At 46.2% G+C, this 27,897-nt stretch overlaps 2 protein-coding genes across 3 annotated transcripts in view; one reads left to right on the top strand and one right to left on the bottom strand.

The window, feature by feature from the left end:
- Nucleotides 1-3,904: 3,904 nt before the first annotated feature.
- On the bottom strand, nt 3,905-14,654 carry LOC114015431 (myosin IC heavy chain-like). The gene is made up of 4 exons (XM_055726944.1): nt 14,625-14,654; nt 13,396-14,514; nt 10,479-10,619; nt 3,905-10,341 (listed from the first exon to the last, which is right to left on the bottom strand). Exons 1-2 carry the CDS (start codon nt 14,652-14,654, stop codon nt 13,579-13,581), a joined length of 966 nt encoding a protein of 321 aa, XP_055582919.1. The 3' UTR covers nt 3,905-10,341; nt 10,479-10,619; nt 13,396-13,578.
- The window catches only part of MAF (MAF bZIP transcription factor), a 191,587-nt gene continuing 177,887 nt past the window's right edge, over nt 14,198-27,897 (top strand). For both annotated transcript variants that reach the window (XM_055726867.1, XM_055726866.1), the window contains exons 1-2: nt 14,198-15,950; nt 26,310-26,384. In XM_055726867.1, the coding sequence (XP_055582842.1) occupies nt 14,872-15,950; nt 26,310-26,343 (1,113 nt within the window). In that variant the 5' untranslated portion in view covers nt 14,198-14,871 and the 3' untranslated portion in view covers nt 26,344-26,384. The remainder of the gene's footprint in view (nt 15,951-26,309; nt 26,385-27,897) is intronic.

Genomic DNA, 27,897 nt, shown 5'->3' with positions numbered 1-27,897 from the left:
GTTTTGAATGCAGGTATTAAAACAGCAGTAGAGCAGCAGATGCTAGCCCTTGCATATTGTGAAAGATGCTACCTATGCAATTCCTAAAAGCATGAGCCCTTCTAATGGGAGGAAGCAGCAAAACTCCCATTGACTTCAGTTAGGTATAGATTTCATCTGGTGAATATGGGGTGGTGTTACTGGCTGAGGGACAAAGTCATTTGCAAGGAATAGTTGACAGTAGCTTTGACTTCTCCTTTGTACTTCGTACTTTACAAAACAGAGTGGCATCCCATATATAAAAGTAACTGCTTTGCATTAAAAACAAGTTTTCCTTTTAAGTTGAACAAACCTACTTAAAAAAGAGACAGTTGGTACCAGTAGCTGTGACTTAGTGTATTTTTTCTTTCGCATTTTCAAATACTCATTACAATTCCTACTTATTTTATAGCAATATCACACAATAAACATTTCTCTTCTGATTAAGGGATTGAAGGAGAACTGAATTATAAACAGTATTAATATAAGAGGGAATTTCTATCCTGTGCTCTGTAGGCCTGAGTTTATATGACCTTAAACAATCAGTCTGAAGAAGTGACATCAGCTGCTGTACACATTCCACATTACTGAGGAATTAAATTAAGCAGCTTTAATATCTGTGAAATGGCACAGGCCTGAAAGAGAATCGTTCCAATTTATGGACTTGGTATCTGATTTACTAGTGCATGTCTAGCAATTTCGGAGCCACCAATTGCTTTAAGACCACCTCCAAAGTGTTTTTATCACTTATAGTAAATGTGCTAACATAATGTTTTAATTAAACATTTAAAGTGCATCAAACAAATTTATTGAGGCTGCCAGAAAAAGGAGAGGGGAAAAAAAGAAGAAATTCTGCTATTTGCAAAATAACCCAATCTACGCACCATGTTATGACCCTGGTAAGATTGCCCTTAAACATTTCAGCTAGCGCCTATAAATTAGCAAAAATCTTCCCCTCCCCTCCAGTTCCCTCATTTTCCACCCCCAACCTCCAAATCATACTCTGTGCATGAAAACACGGTAAGAGCTTGTTGAAAGCTATTCAGCTATAATATCAAATGGTTGTGAACACTGCATTTATTTTTGCTCCTTGAACACAGGCCTGATATTGAAATGATATAAAAGTCCCAGCAGCACTTTATATTGATGTTGGCATTAAAAATGCTTTTTCCGTTAGTGAGAGAGGAGTTCCCCCTTAAAAAAATAAAAGCCAATACCAGACCTATCAAAACTTTATCATCCTGTTACCACTTGGGCACTGTATTAAATATTCACAACTGAAGCTGGTTTTCATTAAAAATCCTTTTCCCTTCTGCTCCGGGGATCACAGACCTGACACAGATCCAGAACTCCTATAACCCCTTAAAAAAAAAAAAAAAAAAAAAAAAAAAAAAAAAAGAGAGAGAGAGAGAAGCAAGCATGGCGTTGACATCACCTGAAAAAACACATTCAGATTTCATCCCAGTTTGCGACCAGTTTCATGCTTGCAGAACTGATGTGGGGTGGCAGGGGCAAAGATCTGCCCTGGGAGCGCCGTGGTCCTTCTCACCACCTCCTCCGGTTCTGCTCATCGCTTCCCAGGAAGGTGGACCTCGGGGAACATGGCATAGCAGCGCAGTGCAGAGAGGCTATTTGCAGAGGGCTAAATTATGATTTATGCTTTATGGCACCAAAACTACAGGCATGTTATTTGAGTACATAATATAGCTTGGGTTTTCCTAGTGAGGGGAAGAGTATTTTGTCTTCCTGAGTAAACATTCATTTTAGAGACTGATAATCATGGCAGGTTTGCTTTCCTACATATCTTTTCTTACATACATCTGTCGTTGCATATGAGAGAACAGCTATATACAGGGGGTCATAATATGAATGGAAAGCATATTTCTGTACCAAAGAGACTTACAGATGCTGGTGCCTGGAGATGGGATTCGAAGCAATTCTTGTTAAGGTCAGTACTGCCTGCTAACAAGCCAATATACAAATGTAAAGTGCATTTCATGTATATTATATTACGTATCATCCACAATTCAATTTGCTCCATTTGTTCAAACCCAATAACTGTAAACATTGCGTGGTTGGAAAGGGAAAGAGTGAGGAACCCAGTAGCAGTTGGATCTGCCAGGAAACAATAGGCAAGGCAAAATGCCATGGCAGAGCTAAGAACTGGCTATTTCTGGGAGACTAGTTTTACCTTTGTTAAAAGAAAAAGACAAAGAAAGAAAAAGAAGGACAAGTAATTTCATCGTTAGGGATCAGAACCCTCATTTTTGCATGTCATTCAGTCACAGGTTACAGGAAAGCTGCTGTGCCATCTAACACAAGGCAGGATAATTATTTTAATGGTGGTAATTCAGCCATGTGAGAACCACCACTAACCCTTCATCCTTTGTGATCTCCCATCATGTACTGACTCACCCCAGCTCTGCTTAGCTGTCCCTTGGAAGACAAATCCACTGCAGGGTGTTACTGTGGCTCATGGTTACCTTGTGGTCTGTGTCTATTTTTGTATCTGTTGTCTCCTGCTTTATATTTAGCTCTTTGGGCATTCTAGAATTTAGCATAATGGAGCCCAATCAATGATGTGAGCCACGGAGCAGTAACACAGTGTGAATATGAAGAAATAATAATTGTGGCTTTCAGCATGAAGGTGGAGACATTTTTCTAGAGAAAAGAAATAAAGACCTCAGAAGAAGGATGCAGCATTTCTCTTCATATCACTTCATCGTGCATGATTTGCCATTGTGTTCTAAGGGACTGATTTTCAAAAAGAATGAATTTTGCATTAAATTCTGAGTATGGTTGCTGCAGAAGATATTTGCCTATTCAGATGATGAGCTGGATGCATAAGTGATCACATCAATGGGTAATATGCACATTCAGTCATGAGAAAAAAATTTGCATGCCCTATAAAGACCTAAAAGTTGAACATCTGGCCTTTTCTGTGGCACCTCAATTTTGTATCAATGTCTTCTCTTCTTTGAAAGGTTCATTCCTAAAATCGTCAGATCATCACAGTCTTGATACAACATTCACCACACACTGTTCATAGCTAAGCCAAGCTCAGCTGTGGTGGGAATGACTTTAATTGTTTTGCATTACAGATGTTGTGTTTACCATGAAGTCCCTGAATTGCACATGAGTGGACACGCAGGAAAGGCAAGCCAGTGCTGCTCTTCTGCCATGCAGGAGGGACTTAGGACAGTCTGTATTTTGTCCTGATGGAAAAGCTTCATTAAACCTCTGTAGCATATGTTTCATGTGGGATTGACAGCCAAAGGGAATCAGATGACAGGTTTCCTTCTAACCAGTTCTGATATTTTCTGGGAATACGTAGTTAATTGTCAGTAGGAACCACGAGGAAAGACTACCTAAAATGAGCTAACATTAAGAGTACCAGGTACGATTCATTTCCTCTTAGTTTTGTCCTGCAGCCTCTTCACCTAACTGATGCCCCGTCCCTCTAGGTTTTCTGGTAAGGCCAAGAGCCATAGCTGTACATGAGCCTGTATACTGCAACATTATTTTTCTGTCCTATTAATTTGGAAGCATAGTGATGAAAATTGCTACTAACCAGAAAGACTGATGTACCAAGCACATTTCTTGTGTCTGTTTACTACTACCTGGCTGCTGATGCTGAAAAGCATTGATATGCTGTGGGTGTTCCCTCCTCAGAGCAAGCGTCCCACGTCTCGTCTTCATTTTTTGTAATTTTGCCCTTGCTCCAACCACTCCAAGCCTCTAAAGAAGTTTGGATTTGGACTTTGCAGTTCTGATTATGAGTCATAGCAATATTTTCACTCATCCCAGTATATTAGTTAGGGGACTTGTGAAACAGAGGAAGGACGGAGAGTTATTAGTTGAAATTCCCAAATGAAGGGCCAAATGCTGAAAACTTCCTCTGCTTTTATTTGGCCTCAGCTGAGGCAAAATTCTTGTGTGGCATCAATAAACAGTTATCTGCTAATAGAAGATAGTTATGTGCTAAGTTCTAGTCATCAGCCTTTCAGTCTGGGGGCAGTGGTAGGGGCTCTTGGCTTTCAGACTCTCAGCCTGGGTTTGCAGGACTACCAGTCAGGAAAGTGAACCACAATTCTGTGTTTAACATGATGAAGAAGCTAATGGTTCTGTTTGGAAGCCCTATTTCTAACCCTGCCAGCTGCCACCCGAGTCTAAAGAAGGAGGATGACTCTCTAAACCTGGGTATTGTTAAAAGCAGGTGATAGGGACGATAGCGAGGGGGGGGGTTACGACTCATTCCTGCTTATTCAGACTCTTTACATGCTTGTACTTCTGACCCCAAGATCAAGTTCCAGATAGTGTTGTATGTGAAGTTTAGTTATCTTTCAGAGAAGCCACAAGAAGCCTAAAACTGAACTTTTTTTCCATGAGGAAATCCTGTAGCAGCCCTACCCTGCTATGGTAACTGCAGCTTCACAGCACCTTTGCTGCAAATAGGCATCGCAGGAATTCGTGCTGGGCTTCTGGCTAGAAGTCAGAATGACATTTCTACAGAGACAGAAAAATTGTCTCCCAAGAGGGGTGCTCCAGGGAAACAAAAAGGCAGATCCCAAGGAACTGTCACCTCCACGGATCTAACAGCAGTTTGCCCAGCTGATGAGGCTTCGTGTGAAGCATTTACTCATCTGCCTTAGCCCTGGAAAATGAAAAGAAGGTTAAAAATTAATCTTTGTGGCTGGCAGCTGCTGGAGTGAGTTGACATGGTGGTGCATTTTTTTTTTTCCCAATACCAGGAATGTTATGTAGCAGTGGAGAGACCAGATATCAGAGTTCACGTGTGGTGTGGTAGCTTGACCCATACGACTGAAGGTGCTACATGACCTTTGAGGAGTTAAGTGTGCCTTTTTGCACTGACCTGTTTAATTTTGGTGATACGGAGGGTCGGTATCCCGATTCTTCGCTGTGACAGTGCCCATCCAGCTACAGTCAGCCTTGCATTCCCAGCTGTATTTGCAGAATAATGTGGCATGATGGATATCTTTCCTTTAAATTTGCAAGGATAGATTTACTAATAGTAGGCAATTTGAGTCATCTGGAAACCCTTACAGTGTATCACTGCTCTTATTAGTGGCTCCTAGTGCTTGATTTTGGATCGTCACTTGCAAAAGAACATAGCCAAGTGCTGCTGGAATCAACTTCAGGCTGAACCTTGAATTTCAGGCAGATAAAAAAATAAATCCCTGTTAGAAGAGACTGCAGGGGATGGAATCTAAACCTGCTGGGGCTAAACTAACCCCAGAAAGTGCTAGCCTGCCACTACACGAGGCCAGTCTCTAAGTAGTTCGGTAGTTACCTTAACAGCTATAAAAGGTGTAAATCTGTAGAGGGGACAGAAGGAATAAAGACAGAAACTGCCCTACCTGTCTCCTACTCCACAGGGAGTAATGCAAGCTACAGTCACAGTAACTGATCCTAGGAAATGCTCTAAATAGAGAGAAAAAAGCTGTGGCTGAAATCTCAGGGAGACAAGCCTGTATCTCTATCTCTCTCTCTCTCTGTTTAATTCTGTGCTGTGCAAATAAGTAACATCCACCATTGCTAAAGAACCTTAAGTCCCTTTGTACAACACAGTAAACATGGAACTAAACAACCCCAGGTACGGGAAGACCTCTCCGGTAGCACCACGAGGTTATTACGGTTTCCCAGAACAATAAATGCAGCAAGCACGTTAGGTGTGTACTGTCTTAAAGAACATCTCAGGCTTTATATTAAGCAGAGGCAACAGACCACCTTCTCTTTGTTATGAATGCAAGTAGTTGTAGAAACGTGCCCGCACCCTGTGCAGATGGCTCCTGGGGCATGGGCAGTAGCTTTTTGCTTTTCACGAGCCAAGCTGGTCTTGAGAGCGGAAGAGAATAAAGCTGAAGCTGGTAGTTACATTTCAGACACTTGGAGCATATTGTGTGTGGCCATTAGGGCAGGATTAAACAAACATAATTAGAGAAATTCCTTCTGAAAGACGGTTCTGCAAAAGGATTCGAGTGCACACCTATTCCGTGCCCTGCTTGAAGTACTAATGCTGCTGCACCGCTAGAAGCAAATGCCTTTTGAAGGCAGTTCAGAGCCACCGTGCAGTCGCTTAGCTTTATAGTTTGCTAGCTGCATGTCATCTTTGAAGGCTGGGAAATTGCAGAGGCAGTACTGTGATTCCCAGCCGAGTGAAGCAGACACTTGACACATTTCATCCCTTGCAATTAAGGGAGAAAAGCAGAATTGGGGGAAAATTCAAGCATCATTTTAGCAATAGACCACTCCCTTATCAAGATGAAGTACAAGCATCACCCACAGATATATGCAGGACCGCTGCTAAGCACAGACAGTAATAAATGCATGTGAACTTTGCATGAGAAAGCCTCACACTTAGAAGACTTCATTTATTGCTCTTAGTCATTTACACACATCCTTCTAAAGCAAGGAAGCTCAAACGTAATCAAACCCTGTGTGCAAATTACCAAGTCAAATGCTGTTGTTCTGTTCTGTTCTCTTTTAATATCAGAGTGCAAACCTCCCAGTGTAAAAATACAATCTTGTGATAAAATGACTAATACATGACTAAAGCCATTTTCCATTGTGCAGGCATAGCTCTGGGGATCATTTGTTTTTCATGGTAGATCCCTCAGACAGTGAATTCCTCTGGTGGTTGGGATTATATTAACGACCAGGACTGTTAGTCACCTCAAGGGAGCTGAAATAGGATGCCACTCTGGTTGCCATTATTAATTCCAACTGCAGGTGTGAAAATTAATTTCATGGGTATTTTTATCATTTCCTTTTAGTTAAGGATTAGAGTTTCTGAATGACCCAGACTCCGGATGGAGACAAATCTGAACCGGGTCTGCCCAGCACTCCCGTAACAGTGAACTAATTCTGATGGAGTAGGAGGGGGATAAGACTTTCCATCCCTCGCTTGGTGAAGACAATTAATGACACTGAAAGATATCAGATGTCATCATGACATACATTCCTTTGCACCAAGACTCTGTAAAGCAATCCAGTAAATTGCAGGTTGTTTTCATTTCTGTGGAAGAATAACACATTTGCCAATAGCGAGAGAAAAAAAGGAGAAGTTAAATATATCAAACCAAATCAAATGTAGCTGATTAGAAAGCCACAGTTTCCATTCGCTGGCACCGGTACTGTTTTCACATAGATTTTCTGACAGATGCTGCTATATCTCCATAGTCAAGACGACGGCTCCAGCAGCCAAGCTTCTGCCACAGATATCAAACCTGGCGTCGTTAACCATAGGTGGAGCTGGGATGTTGGATTTGGGGAATTGGGGGGGGGGGGGGGAAGGCGGGGAGGGGAGTTAGCTCGCCTTGGCTGGAGAGGACAGATGTAATCAGCTGGATGCGTTACGGAGGGGCAGGCTGGGAAAGGGGAAACACCCCCACCCCACCCCCTCCCCGTCTCTGCCCATGATTAAGCCTCAGCTCCTGCCAGTTCAGCTGGCGAAGGTGTGGGCTCCAAACCTGTCCCGTCTTCATTGACACCCCCTCCTGCCAGAGCTCGGTGAGTAACGCTCAGGAGATAAGCAGGTTAGGCCAGATCCAGGCAGATAATTAAAGGTTGGAGGTAACCTAAGATCCTTACGTGCTCCTATAGGTACAGCTCATCCGGGGTTTTGATTTATAATATGTTGCACTCATAACCACCTTTCATCCTACGGCTCTCCTCGTGTCTGAGGCACCTTTGGCGTGCGGGCAAGTGCTCTGCCGACTCCAGAGGTGGACGGACAGAGTACCAGAGGTCCTGCCCTGGGGCGCAGGGCTGGGAGCTCCCTTTTCATCCGTGCCGCGGTCATCAGCCCTCCGTCCAGCTTTGCTTTAAGCGTCTCTCCTTACTGCTGCCATGCAAAGCCTTTCTGACCTGATCCCTCTCCCCTTGCACCTCTCCGTGTGGCGAGGGGAAAAGCTGCCGCTTGGAACTGGCTGCCCCGTGCACCTCCGTCCCCGCCGGGGAGCTGCGGGAGCCGGGGGGGGCGCGACGCCAGCCCTCCTCTGTTGTAATGAACCTTTTTTGGTCATGTAAGCCAAGAACCTTGTGTTGCTAAAGACCCCATCAGTTACTTTCAGCAGTTATCGTATTTTACTGTTTACACTGAGTAAGCCCAGAGAATGGCGCTCAGCCCATCGCACGCAGTGCAGTTTATCACCCAAAATTAATGAGTCTGTGCCATCTCGGACTTCAAGACGTTAAATCACAGATTTGTGTAAAACGTACTGAAGTTCGTAACTTTTAATAAAGACCGACTCAACCTTCACAGCTACATGTCAAAGCATCAGGTGAGACCCATGCCCTCCTCGCCATTTACTAATGGTTGACTTTAACAAAGACAGCATATAAAATTCACTCTTTTTTTCATGCTGCCACTGCAACCGTTCCTTACTGTTGAAACAGCTGAATGCAGAGCAGAAGGCAGAAAAGCAGCAATGCTTTTTTGGAACTGAAATAGATACAAATGCAGTGGGCATATCGCAGGACATTATCAGGACAGCTCAGATACGTAACATTAACGTAATTGCTTTGTTCTCTTCCCTTAACTAATACTAGTTTTCTGCTCCTGTAGAGTTTTCAGGTTAATTTGTGCACGAGTTTTTACCTGGCTCTCCAGTTACCCACTCCAGCTAATTTCAGAGCAAACACCACCTTACATAACTGAACATGATCATCCAAGTTATAGATGATAAATTCCACCATAAAGCTTGACAAACATCTTTATTGCAATTTCAGTTTTTACTTCTTCTGGATAAATAGATTTTTTAGCATCAAAATGTCTTCATTGATTTTTACATTTAGGCAAAGCCATTCATGAAAATTAATAAACTAGGACATGTATCATGAAACAAGCACAGTACAACTCTTGTAACACCAACCTTTAGCTACATCCTAGAGTCACTTGCAGCTTTTCAGTTGCACCTCTGTGCTGTCTTCCCTTCAGATGGAGAAATCGTTTCTGGGTTGTGCAAAGTTATTCAGAACGTTTCTAGCATTTTATGAATGTTATAAGCAAGCAGTAAAAATACTCTGAATGCTAGAAAGCCATCCCTTCATTCGAACTCGGGGTGCACAGAGCAAACTCACACGATCAGGGGTAGCACCGATGCTGCGGCTTCCATATAGTGACTGTTGGGCGCTTGCAGGGGAAAAAAATTGAAGCAGCTGCTGACACCTCGGCAAGTCTGAGAGCTAAAACACAAGCCCTCTCAGGTGTGGCACAAAAGCAACCGAGGTGTGTGTTTAAGCCTGCCTTTTCAAACTACTTTTTTCTGCTTTAGCAACAGCAAGTTTACATACAAATGCACAGAGGTTGTGTATTTAGGGTCTGTGCAGAATGGCCAAATAGGAGACTGCATAGGAAAAGAAAATATTTTTTCCCCTCTCCTTTTGCACTGTTGTGAAATGCGGCGAGTCTGGTGGATTCGGTAATGCTCTTGCAAAACTGGAAAGTGAAGAGAGAGGAGAAGCAAGTTTCATTAAGAGAGAGAATTCTACATAAAATATACTGGAGCTGATGGAGGAAAGGAAGAGACAGCCAAGATATTCAGCTGCAAGTGGAGTCCAATTTGATGCTCAGCGTGAGTTTAAAGGGAAGATTTTCTCAGCCTTAAAATAAAAGAGCAGTATCAGATGCGTACGGGGCAGAAAACTGTCGTCACAGAAATGGATTGTACCAGGCTCGGGAAAAGCGAGAGTGGCAAAAGTAGCTCATTTTGCCGCGCTACATTTATAGATGTGCTCATTTGAATGCTCCCGGGAGGACTGGCTTTATGCATCCAGACAAAATATACAGGCAACCTAGCACACAGTATCATGATGAGAAAACCTGAGCGTAAGGGAGATACACCACAGGTTAACTGGGAATTTTTGCCTTTGAATTTTGGGGAGCAGACCTGATTTCCTGCCATCAGATCCGCCGATGTCTTTCATTTTTTGTCACACCAGCTCTCTGACAGAAACAAATTGCTCACCTTAAGGACCCGATCCTGCTTCCACTGAAATCAATGCAAGTTTTGTTATTGGTTTCAGCGGGATCAAGGACTCAGTCCAGCAGTCCTGAAGTCAATAGGGTTGGGGGTCTCTCTGCATAAGTAAGGTTGCGTTAAGACTGCAGAATGGGCCTAAATTATATCGATTACTTGGATTCAAAGCCAAGCATAAAAACGGGATTAGGGGAAAGAGGAGTGCTTGGGGAAGTGAGTTTCGAGCAGCATACATTCATGGTGTGCAGCAGGTCAGCAGGAACTCAGCCGGAGCAAAGACTGCACTGGCACAGCCTCGGTGAGCCGGGTCCATCGGGAAGTACTGGGGGGAACAGAGAGAAGACATTCACTGTGGAGATCCTTTTTCATCTGTGCCTCCTAAAGTAAACCTTTGAGTCACTCATTCTTTATTAAAAATAAACAAAACATTGACGGAAGAAATTATTCTTGCATACATACACGTCGCAGTTGATTCTGCTTCTTCGCTGCGGCTCCTTTCCCCTCTTCTCCGGTACAGGGCTGTTCTGTGTTTCAGCAACACTACTGGCAAATCCAAATTTATTGTGCATATGTTTGTGTTCCACTCAATTAAAAATATACCTATATTTTCAGATAAACTTTGTTAGTAATTCATGAGGTAAGTGACTATTTATGCTAATAAGGGAGAAATATATTCTCAAGCATAACGCATTACATAAATTTGAATGCAAAATGTTCAATTATGAAGTAAATACAGGTAATGCAAATAGTAAATTACATCCAATAAAAATATATAAAGAATGTGTCTTCAAAGAGAGAGAGGCTTTTATTTGCGTCTGTGAGCTGTTTAAAGAGAAAAGAATTAATAAATACTGAATTACTCTTATGATGGTTTTGCTCATAATTCACCAATCCATAACGACTCCCAGTAATCAGACTGTTGTTCCATACCCTCCACTGTAAGGCAGGACTGTTTCCTCAGCAATTTTATCCCTACCAGATTATCTCGTCTGATTCTATTAATTCTCTCCCATAAATCTGCTAACAGTGATATGTGATTTACTTACCCTGTTAACTGATCTGAAGACTGTTAAAAGGATTTATCTAGCACTGCACCTAGGAGCAGTTTATGCCTTATCACTCTGTTACTCCGAAGAAGTCTTTCTGAAATCAATTTGGCTGGTTTCATAGTTAAATTCAGCGGACACTGTTTAGTTCTGCACCATAAAATAAGACACTGGATAAACAAAAGGAGCAGTAACTGTACTTAATGTGTTGGTCTTGATGCGTGTTTAACTTATAACAAATTACACTCTGAGTCCATATAACTCATAACCTGCATGCTGGCTTCTGCTAAATCTTCTGTGTTAGACACACACGCACGCACACACGCACACCCCAGCGATGGAAGTTCTTGCACATGCTGCTGGCGTGCTCGCCCCAATGCAGAGCAACCCGCCTGTGTTCGGAGTTAATGTTTCACGTCCCCCTGCGCGGTTTGTCAGAACCCTCTCCCACGAGAAATATACCTTCGTCTGGAGGCTTATGAACCAGGTCAGCAGCAAAGCGGGAGCGAGCAGGGCTCCACATTACGTCGCCAAACAGAGATGTTTAAAAAGAAACCGGAGCAAAAGGCTATGAGAGGGACGCCGGAGTTTTCCCTCTGCCTGGCTCAGGGCAGGATTGCTACAGTGCTGGGGAAAGGGAGCAGTCTGGGGGAATTGGCCTGCGATAATTGTGGAAAAACCGGAGACTGAATAGCTCTAATTGAAATGAAAGTGTGTGATTGTTATGGAAGAAACACTGTTAATAGAGGACTGTAAATGTTTAGACACCCATTGTGAATAGCCAAACAATAAGGAAAAATACTACTAAAATGAGAATTATATAGCGTAGGGAGGAGAATGTAGCTTCTGAAGGTTATCCAAAAATTGCTAATAATCTTTTTTTCTCTGCTGTGCTGAACAGCAGAGACATTTCGGTGCAGCAGTTCTATGCAACAATCCCACAAGAACAATATTGTACAACTAATAATTTTACTTGCTGTTCTGGTAGGTCCGAGCTTCAATTAATTTGCAGCACTTGCTTACATTGGTATCAATTAAGAGACAGTCCCCATTAGCTCACACAATTTCCTACTCTTTGTCTAGGGTTCAGAGTTTGCTCAGGAAATTTACTCGTTTGCAAATGTAGCACTTTGAATCCTCACGTCCAAACGAACTATTTCATGGGGCTGGAGCCACATTTCCACGGCCATCTATCAAACGGGCAAGTGAAATACTACAATTGTACATTCTGAAAAGCAATAACCTTTTCATTTAAAAATATTAGCACACATTTTGTGTCTCTCATAGGTGAGCACGTTAAGTGATCTACAGTACCGCATCCATCTTGCTCAGGGAAAAAACAAATACAGGGAATTGGACTGTCCCGGGGGGGGATTTATGCCGTGAGCCTGGAAGTTTTGTTGATGCCAGCATGAGAAGGAATAGGAAAGCCAGCCCGAGCAGTTAAGTGGTATTAACTTTGTCGAGAGTCACAATCTGTGAGATAAAGCTAGCAGACATCCCCAGCTCTGTGCGTGCGGATGTGTTTTGGGACCGTGCAGAACTGCCTTTTACTTTTGTTAGTGATGTCGGTAGCAATGCTTAGCTTTGCAGAATCGCCTTGATGATTGTTTCTAGATGTAGTTATCTTCCTAAATTTGCAGTATGCCCTACTGGTTTTAGCTGCCAGGAACAGTACATGCTGTATGACTTTCAGATGTTAGTGCTGGCACTCGTACTGATAATGGCATAGTCAGAAGATGTTATCCGTTCGTAAAATCCACTAACCAAGTACTATTTCCTAAGCAGAGATTCTTTGGCTATTGCAAATGATGATTTTCACGGTCGGTGAAAAATTACCCAGAGGCTGGCCCGCACCTACGGAGCGATACCTGCGCACGGTTATACAGTAGCGACCTCGGCGGGGAAGGGAGCGGGCGAGGGGAGAAGGCAGGATTTGAAGTACAATGTTCAAGAAGCTGGTTTAATATATGACCGAGTGTCAGAAGTCAGGTTTCTGAGAATTACTTTTCAGATAAACAACTTTATAGCACTGCACTTAATCTTACTTACTAGAGACATCTCATTTATCACGGAATTACAAGTAACTTTAATTCTATCGATATTCCCATAAAGCCCGGTCAGAAAATCGAGCCTGGCAGCCCCGGAGGCGGCGGGTTTCCCGGCCCGCGGCGGGGGGTCGCGGCTGCACCGGGCCGGGCCGAGCCGAGCCGCGCCGGGGCCAGCCGGGGAGCGCTGCCGCTACGGGGGTGCCCGCTGCCCCGACGGCGCGGCCCGGCCCGGCCCGGCTCCCGCGGCTCCGCGCCGGCCGGGCCCGCCTCGGCACTGACCTTTCGACGAGAGATGGCGCTGTCGAGGTTTAAACCGAGCCGCTCCGCCGCTCCGCGTCCTGCCCGCTCGCCGCTGCCGCGGCCCCCCCCGGCCGGCCCCATCCCCCTCCCGGGGGGGGGGGGGGGGGGGAGCGCGAGGGGAGGCTAAAGTAAATACAATTAGTTCTAAATGTATTAGATTAATTAGTCCGGGCCAGCAGGCCAAGTGCGGCGGGGGCGGCCGCGGGGCTGGCAAACTTGCAGGGCTTTCGCACCTCTCGGCGAGGGCGGGGGGACCGCGGAGGCACCGATGCCCCGTCCCCGCAGAACCCCCCCGGCTGAGCGCCAGGCCCGCCGCGGGGGAGCGGGGCAGGTACCCGCTGCCGGCCCCGGAGGCGGCGCCGCGCTGCCGGGTCCCCGCCAGGCGCCCGCCGCTGCCGCTCCGCCCGGCCGCAGGAGCTCCCCGCGCCCCCGCGGGGCAGCAGCCGGCAGGCCGCCCCGGGGCAGAGCGCGCACGGCCGGAGGCGCGCACGGCAGCGGGCAGCCCGGCTGCCGGGGCCCCGGCGCGGAGCGGCGCGGAGCGGGCGGGGGGGAGCGGCCCGTCCGCAGCCGCCCGTCCGGGAGCGCGGCGGGCAGGAGGGGGTTAAGCGCGCCCCAGCTGACAGTCAGCTGATGGGGCCCTGATTGACAGCTCCGAAAAGTTTCCTTGTTTCTATATATTATGCTAATGAGGGCTGGGATGGCGGGCGCCCATTGGCCCGGCCGCCCAGTCAATTTCCCATTTGACGTCAGGAGCGCTATAAAACTCTGCAATGCTTTTAAACTCTCCTGCTGGATGAAACCTTTAAAATATTTTTCATCTTCTTGCTGTAGCTTTGGGGTCGAGGTTTTGTTGTATTTTTTTCTCCTCTTTTTTTTTTTTTTAAACCCTACTGTTATTATTTTGGTTGCGATACCGACTTTGATTTTTAATTTTTTTTTTTTGTCTTCACTCTCTTCTCCCTCCTCCCTTCCCCGATGAACCTCTCTTCTCGCTCTGCACTTTGCGTGAGAAAGCCCAGAGGAAAGGCACCATGAAGTGTTAAAAATAACAAAACAAAACAACAACAACAACAAAAAAATTACTCGCGACACCGCCAGCTAACACTTCCAGCTGCAGTTTTTGCAGGCTGCGAAAGAGAGAGAGAGAGGAGCGAGAGAAGGGAGGGAGAGAGGAGGAAAAAAAAAAATCCACCCTTTATGCAAAAGGCGAATAGCGAGAGCCCCTCGCTCTGATGCATCAGCGGCAGCGGAGACTCTGCAAAGGATAACGCGGAGCGGGAGCGGGAGCGGCCGGGGCGAAGTGGAGCGGAGGCTGCGCGGGGCCGTGGCGAGAGGCAGAGCAGGAGCGCGGAGCGGAGCTCGCCCAAAATCAAGCTGGCTCACCCGGTGGCAACTCAGAGCAGTCCCCTCGCTCCCGGAGCGCACCCTTTCTGGAGGACTCTCGGCAGCAAAAGGATGGCATCAGAACTGGCAATGAGCAGCTCCGACCTGCCCACCAGTCCCCTGGCCATGGAATATGTTAATGACTTCGATCTGATGAAGTTTGAAGTGAAAAAGGAGCCGGTGGAGACCGATCGCATTATCAGCCAGTGCGGCCGCTTGATCGCCGGGGGATCGCTCTCTTCCACCCCGATGAGCACGCCCTGCAGCTCGGTGCCCCCGTCCCCCAGCTTCTCGGCGCCCAGCCCCGGCTCCGGCACCGACCAGAAGACCCACCTGGAAGACTACTACTGGATGACGGGCTACCCGCAGCAGCTCAACCCGGAGGCGCTGGGCTTCAGCCCCGAGGACGCGGTGGAGGCGCTGATCAACAGCAGCCACCACCCGCTGCCCGGCGCCTTCGATGGCTATGCTAGAGGGCAGCAGCTGGCCGCGGCCGCCGGCGCCGGCGGCTCCGTGCCGGCCGAGGAGATGGGCTCGGCGGCCGCCGTGGTGTCGGCGGTGATCGCCGCGGCGGCGGCGCAGGGCGGCGCGCCCCACTACCACCACCACCACCACCACCCGCACCACGGCGGCGGCGGCGGCGGCGGGCACCCCCACGCCGCGGCGCCGGGCAGCGCGCCGCCCTCCTCCGCCTCCTCGGCGGCCGGCTCCGGCGGTGGCGGCGGCGGCGGCGGCGGCGGCGGCGCCGGGGGGCTGCACCACCCGCACCACGGCGGCGGCGGCGGCGGCGGCGGCCTGCACTTCGACGACCGCTTCTCCGACGAGCAGCTGGTGACCATGTCGGTGCGGGAGCTGAACCGGCAGCTGCGGGGCGTCAGCAAGGAAGAGGTGATCCGGCTGAAGCAGAAGAGGAGGACCCTCAAAAACAGGGGCTATGCCCAGTCCTGCCGCTTCAAGAGGGTCCAGCAGCGGCACGTCCTGGAGTCGGAGAAGAACCAGCTGCTGCAGCAAGTGGAGCACCTAAAGCAGGAGATCTCCAGGCTGGTCCGGGAGAGGGACGCCTACAAGGAAAAGTACGAGAAGCTGGTCAGCAATGGCTTCAGAGAAAACGGATCCAGCAGCGACAACCCTTCCTCTCCAGAGTTTTTCATGTGAGTTCCCACAGCCTTGCCACCTTAACTAAAAGTTCTCCGTGTGAGTTGTTGTTGGGGGCTTTGCTAGAGCGACAACCCGGCTTGCCACCTTGTATTACCTTTTTTTTAAAAAAAAAACCAAAACAAAACAAAAACTCAAAACAATTTTAAAACAAAGTTGTTTTTTGGGTTGGTTTTTGGGTTTTTTGTTGGCTTTTTTTTTTTTCTCCCCTTTTTAAGGTGGGCTGGCTCCGTGGTGGCCGACCTAAAGTTCTACATGAGTTTCTTTTCTGTTTAGTATTATTATTATTTTTTTATTTTCGTGGGGGCTTGCTGTTGTGGGTTTGTTTTTTTTTTTAAATTTAAAAGATCCAACTCGCCACCAACTCAGTTCTTCATATGAAGCTTGCTCTTCTTTGAAACCTGCCATCCACATTATATATACATATATATATATTTTTAAGTTCATGAGGGTTGTTTTTTTCTTTGAGCTTGCTGTGTCCAAAAAAGTCAGGTTTGTTTTTTTGTTTTTTTTTTTTTTTTTTGCCATCCTGAGTTCTTCATATGAGATTTGAGCTTTGCAAAAAGAAAAATAAAATAAAAAATTTAAAAAAACCCAAAACAAAAACAAAAAATATAAAAACAATGTGAAATTTTTAGACTCCAGCTTGCTGAGTTCCATCAGTTTTTAGCGTTGTTGTGCAAAACTAGAGATATGCCTAGATCAACCTGCCAAATCAAGCCTGCATCAACCTTCGGTGTGTTCATGTGAGTTTTGGCCTTAATCTGCCAAATGTGAGACTTTAGTCTGCCATTAGAATCCCATACTCATCTCATGCATTACGCTTGCTATTTTGTCTTAGCAACAATGAACTATAACTGTTTCGAAAGACTATGAAAAAGAGACATTATATTAATAAAAAACCCTGCATGCTGGTCATGTACGGTATAATTATTTTTTTTTTCTTTTGCTTGGAAATGGACTTTTGGAGACTATTATGGCATGGCATTCATCCTTTTGTTTTATTGCCTCATCACTTTTTTGGGTTGAAAGCAAAAAAGTGCAACCTTTGATCTTCCTCCTCCTCTTCCTCCCCATTAAAGTTTGCATCTACTCTAAAACTGCTTTGAGTTACTCAAAACTTCAGACTTCCTTTTAAATGCACTGAAGCATTCCCTCTCAAAAAACCTGCCAGAATGGATTTTGATAACCTAATGTGGCAAAAAAAAATATTCAAAAAAAAAAACCACAAAAAGAACTTTGGAAAGATGTTCAAAAGCAAAATTCTCATCCCACTTGGGGGGGACATTGAAACCATGCTGTTGCCTAAAACAGTCTAAAAATTAATTTTAAGTGATCTGCCCCATTTATTATTTTTTTTTTCCTTTTGCATTTGGTCATTGTCAAATGTGGAATGCTCTGGGTTCCTAGTATATAATTTAATTCTAGTTTCTGTCATCTGTTAGCCCAGTTAAAATGTATGCTACAGATAAAGGAATGTTATAGATAAATTCGAAAGAGTTAGGTCTGTTTAGATGTAGAATTTTTTTTAAAGATTGATGCACTAAATTGTTTACTTGTCGTGATGTAAAGGGGGGTAGAATTTGCAACGGGACTGTTTTAAAAAGTAGTTTATGCAGCATGTGCTTGCAACTTAAATATAAGTTGGGTATATGTAGTCCTTGCTATACCACTGACTGTATTTGAAAACCAAAGTATTAAAAGGGGGAGGCGCCCCTGTTTATATCTATAGGGGTATTTTACATTAAAAATGTATGGGGTTGGTTTTTTTGGGGGTTTTTTTTCAAAATTGAAGTATTTGGGACTGAATTGCACTAAGATATAACCTGCAAGCATATAATACAAAAACAAAACAAAAAAAATTACGAACCTGTTTAAAACGCTAATACAATTTATGCAGTTATAAAGATGGCATTACTGCACAGTTTTAAAATGATGCAGATTTTTTTACAGTTGTATTGTGGTGCAGAACTGGATTTTCTGTAACTTCAAAAATTCCACAGTTTTAAAGGCAATAATCAGTAAATTTTATTTTCAGGGACTGATATCCTGTCTTTTAAAAAAAAAAATGGAAAGTAAATCTTACCACAATAAATATAAAAAAATCTTGTCAGTTACTTTTTCTTTTACATATTTTGCTGTGCAAAATTGTTTTATATCTTGAGTTACTAACTAACCACGTGTGATGTTCCTATGTGCTTTTCTTTCATTTTCAACTCTATGGTTATATCAAAAGAGAGAATAATCTACAATAATAAACTGCATTTTTTTGATTCCGTACTCAGTTTCTTAGTCTGTAGTTTAAAGTTCAAGAACTCCGAGAGCAGTACTTCAGCATGCTGCCTGGCGAAGGGGTGATGCTGGTACAAGAGCTGGACTCAATAATATTCAGGAGGGGAGAAGGAAAAGCATAGCTTCATGTAAAATGGAAAATTGTTGCCCACTAGAAATCAGGTTATCTTTCAGGTAGATGAAAAACGTGAGCTTTCAGGTGCTGCTTCTGACTTCTCAGTATTGCAATGAGCTCAGTTTCAGTGACTCAGATCATCCCACCAGGTTTTAGGAGATCTCAAAGGGGAGGTCTACTTAAAAACCTGATGACATGATACGGCCCTATATTTTGATTGTTTTATGATGGAGTGAAGTGAAAGGGAAGACTTCACATCCTCTTATCATCTGATCCCAGCTAAGCATGCCTGTCTCTAGTAAGAGATGACACCGCATCAGGCTTGGCTTGTCACAGAACCACTTAACGCTAGATCGAAAGATTTCTTGCCATTTGAGTCCATACTGCCTCCTTTTTTTCTTTTCTTGCTTCCCCCCCCCTCCCCCCTACCTTCTTTTTCATTTGCCCTGTGGTTTTCTTTTTTTTTGCCCTTTTTTTTTTTTTGCTACAGGCCTTAGAAAGCCCAGAGAGAACTGAGGAGCTGGGGGGGGGGGGTGGGGGGGGGGAATAAAATCCAAAGGACTTCCTCCAACTTTTGAGAGTTACTTGTTCTAAACAATCAATCCCAAAGGTTAATGTGCTAGAAGTGTTCAGGTCTCCGAGCCCCTCTTCACTGCAGTTCTCCATGTCAAAGGGCATCTCGACTTCGAAAGGCTCCTCAAGCCCTCGACCCAGTTCATTTAAAGCCACCTTCCCCGAGAGCCTCCAGTGTCCCCTCGCAGAGTCCTCTCCCACTCTCTGAATGGGATTATCTGCCCGGTTTATTTGAGAAGCGGAGGCCTCTCCGAAGGATGCTCCAGCCCCTGCAGGGTGAGGGCTTTATCTTCAGACCCAGGCTCATAAACCCAGCACTTTTTTCTCCTTCATATTTCCCCCCTGCCACCTGCTGTCGGTACAACTTCTTCCCAGCTGTAAGGTCATCCCTCCTGGGCGCTGGTGGCACTGAAAGGAGAGGACCTGTTGCCGTTCCTCTGCCTGGCTGGTCCAGCCCGTGGCTTGGACCCCATCCTGCCCTGTGTGCCGAGGTCAGGATGCGGCCCTGAGCCCCCACCCCAGCACCTGCGCCCACGAAAGCCTGCGTCAGTGGGCACGGGGTGCTGCTGGAGGTCAACCTGCTCCTGCTGAAGTCCCTGCAGAGGGGATGGGCACCCAGCCCCGCCGTGGGTGACAGCAGGCATTGGTGGCTGTGGTCCCAGATGCTGGTGCTGTGCCTCGCCCCTCCCCAGCGCCAGGGCACCAGCCTGCCCTTTGGCATCTGACCTGCTGTTGCACCAGGGTTTGAGTAATGGTTCAAGCTCCAGATTCTGGTTAATTCGAGTTCCATTTTCTGGTTAATGTGTAATCTGTGGGTAAACTGGTCGCTATTGGCCGAACAGAGAATTATCTCCTCTCATAAAGACAGGGCTGCTTTTTATTTCTTCTCCGACCTCCCCTTCCCTGGCTGAGCCTTTACTGATGCCCAAGTTTTTTTGCAGGGAGTCACTTCGCTGCTGCCCTTGCCGAGCGCTCCTGAAGGAGCCCTGCCCTAAGGAAGGCAAGGGACCAGAGCTCCCCTCGGCAAAGCCCCCGCCAAAGAGGCACTGCAGCCCCCGGGGAAGCGCAGAGCCCGAAGCCCCCTGGAGTGGGACCCGTTTTGGTCCAGCCTCATCCCCGCACTCCTCTGCTGCTCCGGGTTTCCTCGCAGGCACAGTTAGGAGCAGGCATAGGATTCCTAAAGTATTGTGAATCAACCAAGTAGCACAGAGCAAGGGGAGCACTGCTGCCTCCCTGAAGTATCTTCTTTCTCAGAGGGAAAAAAAAAACCCAAAACACACCACCCTGTTTGAACAGCGATAAGAGAAATCCTTCCTAGAAATAGACTGAGTGCAAAAGGGAAAATTCCCATTACACACCCAACCTTACAGGGAAAAAAGGTTTGCCCACTTTGGCATCGTTATGACACATTGCAATCTTGCTTTGCAAATAATAAAAAAAAAATAAAAAATGCAGCCTTCCTTAGGCTGCACTTGAATTTCAGCCCCAAACATGCCAACTACCCAATTGAAGGGGAAAAATAATAGATGCACGCCTTAATGTTCACAAAAGCAAAGCAAGTATTGGGGTTCTCTGCATGAATCATTGCAGGGGAGCGCCCACCTTTGCCGCAGGACTGCTTGCTGGGGACTAATTGGAACCGCTCTGCTCTGAATAACCTACATTCATTAATCACCCCTCGCTTGACTCTGGCCTCAATCCTGCTCCCATAAAGCTCGGAGGTACAATCCCCGGGGATTTCAAAAGGGAGCAGGATCCCGCTGTTCTCCCACAGGTACCTCTCTGACTAAAGCAGGGGGAACGCTCCCTGAGCTGGGCAATCGTGTGTCAAAAGGCCTGCGTGGTCTTCATCTCCCCATCACTAACAACATCCCAGTGCTCCCGTGGTCCTACGGTGCTTTCCCATTTATTAACTACATTACAAAGAACTTTCATGTGACTGACACTGGGAGATACGTGCACGGAGAGCCAGCCCTTTGCTGGCTGGGAAATGGTGTGCGCTGTGGCTCAGCCCCCTCCTCTCTCCCTGTCCCACCTTACCCTTCAGCCTTTTTTATTCCCCCCCCCCTAAAATGAAACGTAACCCTCTGCCCGACCTCCGGACTTCTGCTGAGCAGAGTCCAAGAGTATTTTTGTGTTTATGCTGCCGCGTTTTCCCTGCTCAAGAAATGTCATCCCAGCCTGCATCCTAAAAAAAAAAAAAAAAAAAAGGGTGGGGGGGAGAAGGAAGGGAAATATCCTGGTCATACTGGTGTATTTGTATTTCTTGAACAATTTCTCAGCACCACTGGGCAGGCGTTGTGCGAGGAGCGCCCATTTGCAGATGGAGCGGTGAGAGCTTCTATTTATTAGAAAGTCTTCGCCCTTTTAAAACAAAAATGCCTGCGCTGAATCAAAATGCCACTTGAAAATTACCCACACGCGAAACATGGCAGCAAATTTTTAGTTTAAAAAATGAACTTTCCCAGCTCTTTATTTTCCTTTCTCTTCTGAAAGCTTTTGCGCAGCTGTTTCCTCCCCCTCCCTCCGCGTAGTGTGTAGGAAGTTCTTGATCTAGAATCATTCATAATTTTAATACCAATTTCTATTTGACATAATATACTAATATCAGATAGAGAGTGTAGCTGCTTCCTGGATTTAGGGAGGAAATGATGCATATATCAGAATTATCTGCTCAGATGCCAGAACTACATTGGTGTCATTTCAGCATGGGCTGCATTGAAAGGAAATCCTCTATATTTATTACTCCGATCATCAGAGGAGCTAAATGGACCCACTGTTTCTGACACCTGTTCAGATGGCTGAATTTAAAATTTCACGCAGGAAAAAAAAAAAAAATCCTACATACTTCAATGTCAGGAATTAAGATTTTTTTAATAAACTTTCTTCCCTCCCTCTTGCCGAATTGCTGTGTCGTGAGCGGCTGCCATGAGGCTTGGGCATTCCAAGGGTAGCTATGGAGAGTGGGATAGATTTTGTTTGCTCAGCCGGGACAAAAAACAATCCTGCTGGTGTACACACACAGACACACAGACACACACACAGACACACAGACACACAGACACACACACACTCTCGAGCTGTCTGTAGTCAAATGCCTCCGATAGCTGTTTGAAGTGCAGGTCTCGGTATGAATAACAGGAGGTAGCACACCCCAGGACGTGGCAGAGGTGAGCGAGCGGCTGTTGAGAGAATTTGTCTTTTCGGGAAGGAGCTGAGCGCTCCACACTCTGCCACTTCACACTTTTAAGGCTCCTCTAATGAATTTCTCGGGCCCAGCAGATACAAATCAATAGATTACAATACTGTACACTCTGCCGCATCTAATTCTTGACTGCCTGAAATTGTGGGGGAGGACCGAGAACAACATTTATCACCCTCTGAGGGCTGAGTGCATTCAGATTTGTGAGCTCTAAGCCAACACGAGGCAAAAATAGCCCAGGATGTGACTTAACTTTTCAAGTGAAGAGCAGGCGGCCAGGGATCGGCGAGGCTGCCGCGGCTGTAAGGGCAGCAGGCAGCCCCAGCCCCAGCTATCTGCCACCGTATCAGGCTGACCTGGCACAGCGTGATAATGGCTCAGCGCCCTCCATGCAAGCTGCCTGTATCTTATCGCTCTCTGAAACGGTCGGTTTCTATCGTTGTTGCTGTACCCACTTACTCCCCTCCCCAGCCCCCCAAAATCGAGTTTCTACACCTATGTGCCCCTCGCGAGGCAGCAGCCAGGTGTGCATGGAGGTTTCCCTGCCCTTCGCCTTGCTTGGTTTGAAGCCCTGTGCGCTTTGTGACATGATTGCCTTTATTTTATTTTTTATAAATCTTTAGATTTATAAATCTCTAGAAGACGGCTTGCACGGAGGGAATTGAAGCCAGAGCAGAAGTTTGCTAGAAGTGGTGCTTCTGAACCAGGCAGGAAAAAAAAAAATAATATGTATATATAAAGAAATACCCAGCAAACAACAAATCGAGCGGTGTCCTGGAGTTTCCCGAGGGGGTCGGGAATGGAGTGTCCCTGCCTGCTGCCCGCAAATGTCAGTTCGTGGAGCCCACAGCCCCGCGCCCAGTGCCCGGACGGCCGGGCCCCCGGCCGGGGTGCGGGGCTCAGCGCCCTGTGCCCCCCCAGCCCTGGCACCCCCGGTGCCTGTCGGTGTCACCGCGGCCTGTCCCCGGGGCTGCGGGGGCAGCGGGGAGCCCAGCACCGCGGGGACACAGGCGCTGCAGCCCCGCTGCAGCCCGGCACCTGCCTCGGCCGGGGCCAGTTCGGCACGGGTTGTCACCCCGGCCTCCAGCAGCCTGAGGCGAGCCCGGCCCGGGGAGGGGTGGCTGCGGGGCGCTGGGACACCCCCCGCTCCTGACGAGCTCCCCGCCGGCACCTGCCCGGCCGCGGCCGGAGCCGGAGCCGCAGCTGCGGGGCGGGGGCAGCGGGGGCGGCCGGGCCCGCAGAGGGGCTGCACCGCGCACCGCCCCGTCGGGGGGCTCAGGCCCGCCCCGGCCCCGCAGCCCCTACCCCCAGCCCCGGCCCCCCGGCCTCGACCCCCAGCCCCGACCCCCAGCCCCGGGCCGGGGGCTGGCCGTGCGGCCAGACCGCTGGGTGCTGCCCCGGGGTCCCAGCCCAGCCGGGCGCGGGGGGGCGCAGGGCCGCGGGCGGGGCTGGGCGGGACGGGGCAGGGTGAGGGCAGCAGCCCCGGTTTGTTTGTTTGCTTGTTTGTTTGTGTCCGAACTCAATTCCCGGAACAAAAGGGGACTCCGGGCGTAACTAAAGGATCCGTCCGCGCATCCCAAGCTTAGCTCCGGCGTGTCCCCAGGCGGCTTCAGCCGGCGGACCGGCCCCTAGGTATGTTCACCGAGCACTTCCCTCGTGTTTTGTTCATGGTCCTTTTCCTTATTTTTTCCCCTTTTTTGCTCTTTCTTTTCCCTTTTCCTCTTTCTTTTCCCTTTTCCTTTTCCCCTTTTCTCTTTTTTTTCTCTCTTCTCTCATCTTTTCCCCTCTTCTTGTTCTTCCTTTCTCTTTTCTTGTTCTTAATTTTTCCCCCTTTCCTTCCTTCTTCCTCCCTTTTTTCTTTTCACCTGTGCTCACACAGAGACTAATCTAAACCCCACTGCAGTCAAAAGGAGCTTTTTAAATGACATTTTGGATCAGGCCCTGAGATCTCTGCAGGGAGCAAGGTGGGGGGCGGGCAGGATTTACGGCACTTTCTGGGGCTGAGTTTCCCAAGTCTATGTGGCTGTATCTCAGAACATGTGTGTGATTAAGCTTAAAGCCCTTTCCTGTAAGAAAGCAGGCAGATTCACTTTCCTGCAGCCTGAACTTCTCCGATTTTGAAACAAAAGTTCGTGGCAAGGCCTTGACAGGAGGCTGTTGTGATGCTAAAGGGGATGGGGATGGAATCCGTTTGATTTGTTGGTATCAGCTTCCAGAGCTGCGGTGCTCTCCACTGCAAACAGCCCCTGCTCAAGCACTGTAGAGCTGTTGCAATGAAACATTAGTGACCATGAAAATAAGCCCAAAAGCGAACCAAACAAGACCTAGCATCCCCCCCCCCCCCCCCCCCCCCCGCCCCCGCAACTCTCTAACATTCCCCGATGAAAGCATTTTAATATGTAGGAAGAGCTGCTGGAGCCTGCGATGCGATTCAGTGTTTTGTGGTGTGGGATGAACAGATTTTCCTTTCCGTAGGGTTTCCTCCTGCAAAGTCATTGTAGAGGAGGGAATACTGTAAGATTGAATCTGGTTAAAATACTATATTCATGTCACACCAGATACGGTCTCCAGACTGTGCACAGTCTTTCAGCTTCCTTTATTGTGAAATCCTTTTAAAATAGCACAGTATAGAGTAGAAAACTTATTGAAGTGTAACTCTCTTGCACCAACTCCGTCAGATAAAATGAAGGAAAGTGATCAGCCTTTTAAAATTAATAAATCTGCTTAGTGTCTCTGGCTGCCTTCATGCTGTCTTACTTTCTTTGACTCTTTCCTTATTAATAAACTGATAGTTAAATAAAGCCGCTAAATGAATCAATGCGCCTTGCTGGTGACAGCGGGTTGGTGCCATCCTGTTTCAGGTTTCCTGTGATGTGGGTGAATGGTTGTGGTTTTAGAGCAGGGATGGCCGCAGCGGGGGCTGCGACTGCTAAAAGCAGGCTGACCACATCGCTTTCTGGATGCTCTTCAGGTGTGAGGCTTGAGTACCCATTCCTCTCGGCCCCGTGCATTAATAACAGGATGGATTCACCGATTGGCATGAAAGCAGAGGTCATCTTGAGGGAAATGACACCAAAGGTCTACAGGAGTCATTTGCTTTAAGAGATCCTGGGCCATGTGCCAAGTATTGCATTTAAGGAAGCACTGTCCCCTTTCTCAAAAGGAAAAAAAAAAAAAAAACCAACAAAAAACCAAAACCAAAAGAAAGGTAAAAAAAAAAAAAAAAAAAGAGGAAACGTTGCTTTCAGTAGCATGTGGGGACCATCTCCACGTGCCTGTTCCACCTTTGGGTGGGATGTGGGAGAGGGATCATTCAGCTGGCACCAAACATGCAGCGGGCTTTTTCAAAGCTGCAGAGCTGATCTGGAATCAAAATGCTGAAAAAGCGCCTATGGTTTGTCTTGCCTGTGTTTTTTTATTCAAACCGATCAGACTTGTGGTTTATCCTTGCTCTGATTATGCTGTACGGTTACAATAAATGGATGGAGCTGAAGCATTCCTGCAGGCGGTTTATAGGAAATATATGTCTATGCCTGTGTGTGCACGCTCAGGGAGAGAAAGTTAGCTATAAGGGACACAACAAAATATCCATATTTAAGAAATGCGGATTGACTCACTGACTTATCTCACTTATTGTACAAAGATTCACTCTGTGTTGAATTTTTTTTAAATTAGATTTTAAATATGTGTTGACAGGATGAATTTGTACAGTGTGAGTAACTGCAGGGAGAAGTGACAGCTCTGCTTTTGCTATTAAACTACTATCTGAAAAATAATGGAGTGTGTACAAAAATTGATTATTATTTTGCCAATTACATTAGTGCCACTGATAACAATCATTAAGAAAGAAATACTGAAAGTTACATGCTTTCAGGTCTTAGAAGCTGATGCTCACTGGTAAGGCAAAAATATGTGTTTTTAAGAGAATTTGTGAGTAAGAGTCTCCTGTTATTAATGTGAAGTAAAGACTAAATATGTAAGCTAGAAATGTTTCACTTTATGTTAATTTCTTCATCACTTATCCACAGTTAATAAACAGTACAAGAGACTTTCTAAATTTAATTTAGTATTTGAATATAAAAGGTCCTGTTCTGTACTATAGTGGCAGACATGTTTTACAATGTTAAAACTTCCTTTTAATAATGGTTTATTTTAATATATTTACTAAATTAGGTACCCGAGAGAATCGTCTACAACGGTGATGTGAAAATCCCTGTTACCTGAGGTCAAAAAAAAAAAAAAAAAAAGGTATGTTTTCATTTTCATTAGCCATTTGACATAGTTCAGCAGGGGTGGTAATTTCACTGCTTTGTTTTCTGCTGCTAAAACGGTGCTTTTTGGTCCAACCCCCGGGAGCCGGTGACAGTCTGTGGTGCAGTTTCCTGGGCTTTGGGATGAGGCTGACTTTCAGGTGCCTACAAGAACCATTTGCAGTGATGGGGCTTTGTACTTTTGTCAGCCAGGCAACTCTCCCGTGTCCCACAACTCATATATAATCCTATGCAAATGTTTTCTTTCTTTTTCTTCAAATGTTAGCACTCAGACATCAGCTATGGGGATTAAGGATGGGTCTTCTGAAGATCTCCCTCAGATCTTGATGAAAATCATGAGTCTGTGTTAGATGACTTCTGCACTTATAAATTACAATAGAGTTTAATTCACAGCACTGCTTTCCTCTGGAAATTTGTGTTCATTCAGTAGGTCAACATTGATTAAAAAATATGCCGCTAATGAAAATGTGGGAATTAAAACTTTCAGTCCCTCCCACTGCTCGACTCAAACAGGCACTTTATTTTTTCCATGGAATCTGATTTTTATTGGCCTTGACTATAAAAAATACTAAGTGGCTTAAGTGAGCACCAAGGTTGCGATGACAGATTCCTGTATCAATTTTTTTATGAAACCTCTTTGGGTTAAGAACACAGGCTGCTGTACAGTACCACACTTTGATCAACAGTTACATGCTATTAGAAAACAGCTGAATTTTATTAGCTCATGGAATTAAGCTTGTTTCATTATTTTTTTATTATTTAAAATTGGAGTGAGGGTGGGGAAGATGTAGTTGGTTCTCTAGACTCTGCGTTAAATAGCACTGTGAGGAGTTTTTGTTGGCGTATAGGCTGTGGGAATAGGTCTCCCAAGGAGCCCCAGAAGAGGTTCATTTTGAGCCTGACGATCCTCTCACTTCCCTGAGGAGAACCCTGGGTAGGGCTTTGCCTGCAATGCATTTTTTTTTTTTCTTTTTCTGTGTTTCACCACTGTAAATGGGAGGGACACCAGACCACTTGGTTGGTTGGTTGTGGGTTGTTTTTTTTGTGAGAGCTTAAAGTGCAATATGTTTTTTGCAAGAACAGAGCCAAGGCATGATTCAGCTGAAGTAAATACATTACGTACATATTTCCATCGCAAAGGTGCAGCACGTGTTCCATCACCTTGTTCCTAGTGTTTCAATAATCCCATAGGAAAGCTTTCGTGGTTCCTGTAATTTATATATGTGACTATTAGATTTATATAAGTGATATACATTCTTGTTATCCATATAACAGAAAAGCAAAAGCTTTTTCCCTGGTGGACACCTGTGATCTCAGGACTTGCTTAGCCCACCACTCTCCGGGACGATTCCTTGTGCCATCCTTCCAATATTTTGTGGTTGCACTTTCACATATTAGGGAAGAAAAACCAGCAGCAAAATCTGTTACTCTTAAGCAAATAGCTCTTGGGTCTCGGAAGAGTTAACAAACTTTTATGGCAAGGTTCAGAC

This window comes from Falco cherrug, chromosome 14 (assembly GCF_023634085.1).
Source record: "Falco cherrug isolate bFalChe1 chromosome 14, bFalChe1.pri, whole genome shotgun sequence".
In the NCBI taxonomy this organism is placed as follows: domain Eukaryota; kingdom Metazoa; phylum Chordata; class Aves; order Falconiformes; family Falconidae; genus Falco; species Falco cherrug.
This window is presented reverse-complemented; position numbering and strand designations above follow the sequence as displayed.